This window comes from Gallinula chloropus, assembly GCF_964237585.1.
Source record: "Gallinula chloropus genome assembly, chromosome: 1".
In the NCBI taxonomy this organism is placed as follows: domain Eukaryota; kingdom Metazoa; phylum Chordata; class Aves; order Gruiformes; family Rallidae; genus Gallinula; species Gallinula chloropus.
The window spans coordinates 214986295-214991641 of record NC_140085.1 but is presented as its reverse complement, the minus strand read 5'-3'; the positions used below and the strand labels follow the sequence as shown (position 1 = coordinate 214991641).

General features: G+C 51.5%; 1 protein-coding gene across 1 annotated transcript; it reads left to right on the top strand.

Annotated features, from left to right (window-relative positions):
• Positions 1-2704: 2704 nt before the first annotated feature.
• LOC311188874 (erythroblast NAD(P)(+)--arginine ADP-ribosyltransferase-like) lies at positions 2705-4063 on the top strand (the record flags this gene model as incomplete). Its single annotated transcript, XM_084260423.1, has 1 exon — positions 2705-4063. One exon carries the CDS (start codon positions 2705-2707, stop codon positions 3533-3535), a length of 831 nt encoding a protein of 276 aa, XP_084116549.1. The 3' UTR covers positions 3536-4063.
• Between the last annotated feature and the right edge of the window lie 1284 nt (positions 4064-5347).

Genomic DNA, 5347 nt, shown 5'->3' with positions numbered 1-5347 from the left:
ATCCTTAAGCTTCCCGAGTGGTGTATAGTGAGTGGTGTATAGCGATTAGCTGCCACTGGGTGGGGATCTTTAACAAGATTATGGACTGAACTGAGGTCTGATACCTTCCACTGGGCTTTTTAATTGGTAAAATAGGAGTGTTATATTATATTTATACATCATTCCACTAACAATGATATATAAAGTTATATATACAATCCATGATGTATGAAGCTATTATGTTGATGGAATGTGAATCAGAGTATAATACTCCTATCTTACCAGTTAGAAAACCAGCCAAAAGCTATAGAAGAGTTCAGGATCTCAGAGCTATCAACACAGTTGTTGAAGATTTGCCTCCAGTTGTGGCAAATCCATACACATTATTGACTAAATTGACACTGGAATTGGCTTTATTTTACCTTCCTGGACCTGAAAGACGCTTTCTTTTGCCTCACCTTGAGCCAGGAAAGTCAGCAGCTATCGGCATCTGGATGGGAAAACCCAGATTCTAGGAGAAAACCAGAACCAAGATGGACTGTGTGTGGGCACAGGGATTCAAAGATAGCCCTACACTTTTTGAAAATCAGTTAGCTAAAGATCTGGAACAATGGGAGCGGCCACAAGGTGTTGGAGTAGCGTTGCAGTATGAGGATGATCTGCTAATTGCCACAGAGATCAATAAATTGTGTATGGACACATTGTGTATGACATGGACAATGAGCTTGCTGGATATTGAGTTTGTCCCCAGAAGTCTAAAGTGATGCAACAACGAGTGATTTCCCTTGGATATGGAATAACTGCTGGCCAGAAGGCCTTGGGGACAGCCAGAAAGGAAGCCATTTGCCAGATTCCTCTACCAGGGATGGCAAAGGAACTTTGCACCTTCCTGGGAATGACCAGATAGTGTCACCTATGGATCTGTAACTACAGAATGATGGAAAAAACACTTTATGAACTATCAAAAACAGGCTAAGAGAATCTAATTAGGGAAAGGGAGCCAAAAAGAGCCTTCCAGCTGCTGAAGAAAAAGCTGATGGAAGCCCCTGCCCCAGGGTCGCCAGATACAACTAAACCTTTCTGGCTGTTCTCCCATGAGACAGAAGGGACACCCCTAGCAATTTTGGCCCAAAATTTGGGACCATACTGGCAGGCAGAGGCTTCCTTTCCCAAAGAGGTTGATGAAGTCAGCAGGGGTTGGCCTGGCTGCCTGAGGGCAGTGACAGCACATTACAGTCCTGGTGTCACACAGTGTATCAGCTGTCTTGGAAGTGAAGGGAGGCCATTGGCTCTTGCCACAGAGGGTCCTCAAATACCAAGCTATTCTGGTGGAACAAGATGAAGGAAAAATAGTGGTTACTAACACTGCCAACCCAGCATCTGTTCTTAGTGGAACTGCAGAGGAGCTGCATTTTAGATAAAATATTCGATGTCTGCCTGAAGAGAATATATGAAGATACTAATTGCCTGCATAGGTTTATAGCACTTGTCTTGTTGGTGCCTTTGATGTTAAGGGCTCACTGCTTCTCCCCCCTCGTCGGTTTTTTCTCCTCCTTCCTCTCAGAGAAGAAATTTGGTTTTACTTTTGTTTTTAGGAGAAGGAGGAAAACACAGGGAGGTTGCCTGACTTCTTGTCAGCTATACTTTTCTCTAGGACCAGCCAGCCCCCTTGCACCCAGCGCTGCAATAAATGTACCTGCTTTATAACTCTCCCTGAGCTGTGAAGTGAGTTTCTGCAGGTCAGGACGCTTTGAAAAGGACATGGTTAGAGACGAGTCTGGAGCAGAACCCCTGGTGATGGCACTGGGCATGTGCAGCACCACAAGCAGAGTGATGGGTGGGGTTAAGCTCAAGAGTTCTTAGAATATGCTGATTGTTTCTCAGAAGGGGCAATACACCTCAATAAAAGAGCCCTGACAACCAGCACCAAACAGAATTCCCCCCCTGACGTGAAGTCGAGTCGCACTGACGGGACCCCGCAGCTCCACGGTGGTAGCTATTGCACCTTTCCTTTCCTTTCCCCATCTTTCTCTCTCTTTCTTGCATCTCCGAGAATGTTGATATCACTGTTAAACTACGTCTTCTCCTTATGGCATCTGAGCTCGTTTGTGTCTTAATCTCACTCTGGGAAGAACAACGAATCTCCCCCAGACGGGACCTTTCCGGGTCGGGACACCCCTGTGTCCACCAGCACCGCAACAGGGACGTTCCCCCAACCCAGAGCTGCTCCTACCCAGAACTCCTCTAAAAAGGGTGGCTGGTTCTCCTCTTTCCTACCAGTGACGGGCAGGCACTGAGGGGCTGGGTGCCACAGGATCTGGGGAGCAGCACATCGACACCACCACAGGACACAGCTATGGCTTCTCGCTGGCGTCCCCCCAGGGGTTTGCTTCTGGCAGGAGACACCACACACCCTCAGGCTGCCAGGGCCATGGGGCCAGGCACTGGGGACACCCACCTCTGGGCATGGTCTGAGGCAATTAGTGGTGTTGGGGCCTTGGCCAGTGCTGGCGTCGGGGTCTTGACCAGTGCCCTGGCTGGGGATGCAATTGGGGCTGTTTCCCCCCAGCCTGCCCCACTTCACAGCCCCCTCGCAGGCCCTGCTCCCCTGAGTTGACCCCACTCTTTTATCTGCACTTCCCATCTGCCTGCAGGGGAACCAGTTGCTTCCCTGCCCACAGCACCGCAGCAGCCGGGGGCTTCTCCCAGGGTGGCTCTGCCTGCCATGGGGCATCTGGCGCTGGGCTTGGTGTGGCTGCCTGTGATGCTGGTCTCCATCAGCCCCATGTTCCAGCAAGTCCACATGATGGAGATGGACATGGCCCCCAACTGCTTTGACGACCAGTACCAGGGCTGCAGCGACAAGATGGAGAAGGAGCTGAAGGAGCTCAACCACACTGAGTTTAAAACCAACAGCAGCTATTCCATTGCCTGGAAAGCAGCAGCAGCTGAATGGCAGAAGCACAGGCGCCAGTCGTCAGTGCTGCAGCCGGTGCAGGCAATCGCCCTGATGGCTTACACCTTAAAAACATCCCCGCTGTACAAGGAGTTCAACGCGGCTGTGCATGAGGCCGGGCGTTCCCGTGAGGAATACCTGATCAACTTCCCCTTCAAGGGGCTGCATTTCCTAATGACCTCGGCCCTACGTGCCCTGCGGGATGCCCAACCTCGCCGCTGCCACAACGTCTACCGGGGGGTCAAGGACATCATCTTCAGTGCCCAGCCTGGGGAAACTGTCCGCTTTGGGAAGTTCACCTCCACCTCCCTAGAGAAAAAGGTTGCTGAGATGTTCGGCACTGACACCTTCTTCTTGGTGAAGACCTGCTACGGTGTTCCCATCAGGGACTTCTCCTTCTTCCCCGAGGAGGAGGAGGTCCTCATCCCACCCTTTGAGATCTTCAAGGTCACCAATGTCACCCACAAAGGGAACAGTGCCCTCATCCAGCTCCAGTCCCAGGGCGTGTACAGCAAGTACAACTGCGAGTATGTGAAAGGTAAAGTCCTGGGGGATGGTCTCTGTCCGCTGTCGGTGATATATGGGACCATAGAGAAATAGGGACAATAAGTTAATCACAACTGTGTATGTGTACTCAATGAATATAGTCATAGAACTTAGTCACAGAGTTTGAAGAAAACAACCAATGGAAGTCTGTTTTTCTTTACCTGACAAAGGGCTTCCTTATGAGGAGTGAGAAACGGTCTCACATTGTCTCGAGGGAGTGATTTTAAGGAGCAAGAATTCAAAAACTAGATGACATCCATCATAAATATGTCAATAAACATCCTTGCTGAAGGAAAACAGATGGCTAACAAGGACATGAATTAGCTCAGACTGATAAGAACACTGCCAGCTTGCAGGATCATTGCATTTTAGCCAAAGGGTGAAAAAGCACTGCATGAGGAAGGCCTCCCTCCCAAGGATCACCACCCGGGTTCCAAAGACTCTTGCCAATAATTTTTGGAAGAATCTGCGCAAGCACGAAGGACTGATAAGCTAATTAGCATATGAAGCAGGAGTAGGTGGGTTTAGGTAATGAATATGTGTAGGTGTCAATTGAATATTCATTGTTCATTGTATAAATAAGGGATGGGTTTGCTACTTCGGGTATGCACGCTTGTGGTGGAGCGATCCCCTGTGCATCTGTGCGCAATAAACATACCTGCTTTATAACTTCTGAGTTATAGAGTCTATTTCTGTACGTGACCAGAGTGTGGGGGATGAGGTGGCCCCATCCCAACAAGTCTGCCAGGAAAGGGGGATATCGCCAGGGGGGAGGGTGACAGAGGCAGCTTGCCCTTGGGCGTGCATCCTGGCACGTCTTCCAGCCGCTCTCCCCTGGGGTTTGCAATGGGGCCCTTAGCGGCAAACAGGGTGCAGCGTGGCACAGCGTGGTGGGGCGCAGCATGGCGCGGCACAGTGAGGTGCAGGGTTGGGGCGGCACAGGGCACTGCAGCAGCAGTTGTGCTAACGGTTGGTTTCTTAGGCAGAGAATCAGAGAATCACAGAACTGTAGGGGCTGGAAGGAACCTCAAGAGACCATCAGGTCCAATCCCCCTGCCAAAGCAGCTTCCCCAGGACATATCACACAGGAAGGCCCCCAGGTCTTGAATATCTCCAGAGAAGGAGACTCCACAACCTCCCTGGGTTGCCTGTTCCAGTGCTCTGTCACCCCACACTCTGGGGGTTCCTGGTGGCAGCCACAGCTGCCCTCTATGCTCACAGGCATCCCTGTCCCCAGGACACGGGTGACTGCAGCTGACCTGGCCCCGGCTGTCAGGGTGGTAGATGCCAGTGGGGCCACGGGACGGGGAGGGAAATGTCTGTCACAGTGTCACAGTTCTGTGTAGCTGGGCTACAAAGAAGTAGTAGAGAAGTAGTAGATTCCCCATCCCTGGAGGTGTTCAAGGACAGGTTGGATGGGGCCCTGGCAAGCCATGTGTAGCTCCAGGCCTGGAGGTTGGTGTCCCTGCCTGTGGCAGGGGGGTTGGAGCTCTGTGATCCTTGGGGTCCCTTCCAACCCAGACCATTCTATGATTCTATGGGCTGCAGAGCTGGTTCCTGCAAGCAGCAGCCAGAAGCTCTCTGCAGGCCCCAGACAGTAAACAGCGACCAGCTCAAGGCCAGAGTTGCTGCTGACCAAGGCTGAGCCAATCGGCGATGGTCACAGCGCCTCTGGGAATCACATTTAGCAGAAAAAACCCTGCAGGCAGCTGCATTTTGCCTCCAGAGAAGGAAGTGAGAGGATGTAAGGAGCTGTGCAGACACCAAGGGCAGGGAAGAAGGAGGGAGGGGGAAGAATGAGGCCCTCCAGGTGCTGGAGACAGATTCCCCTGCAGCCCCTGGAGAAGCCCATGGTGGAGCGGGTGT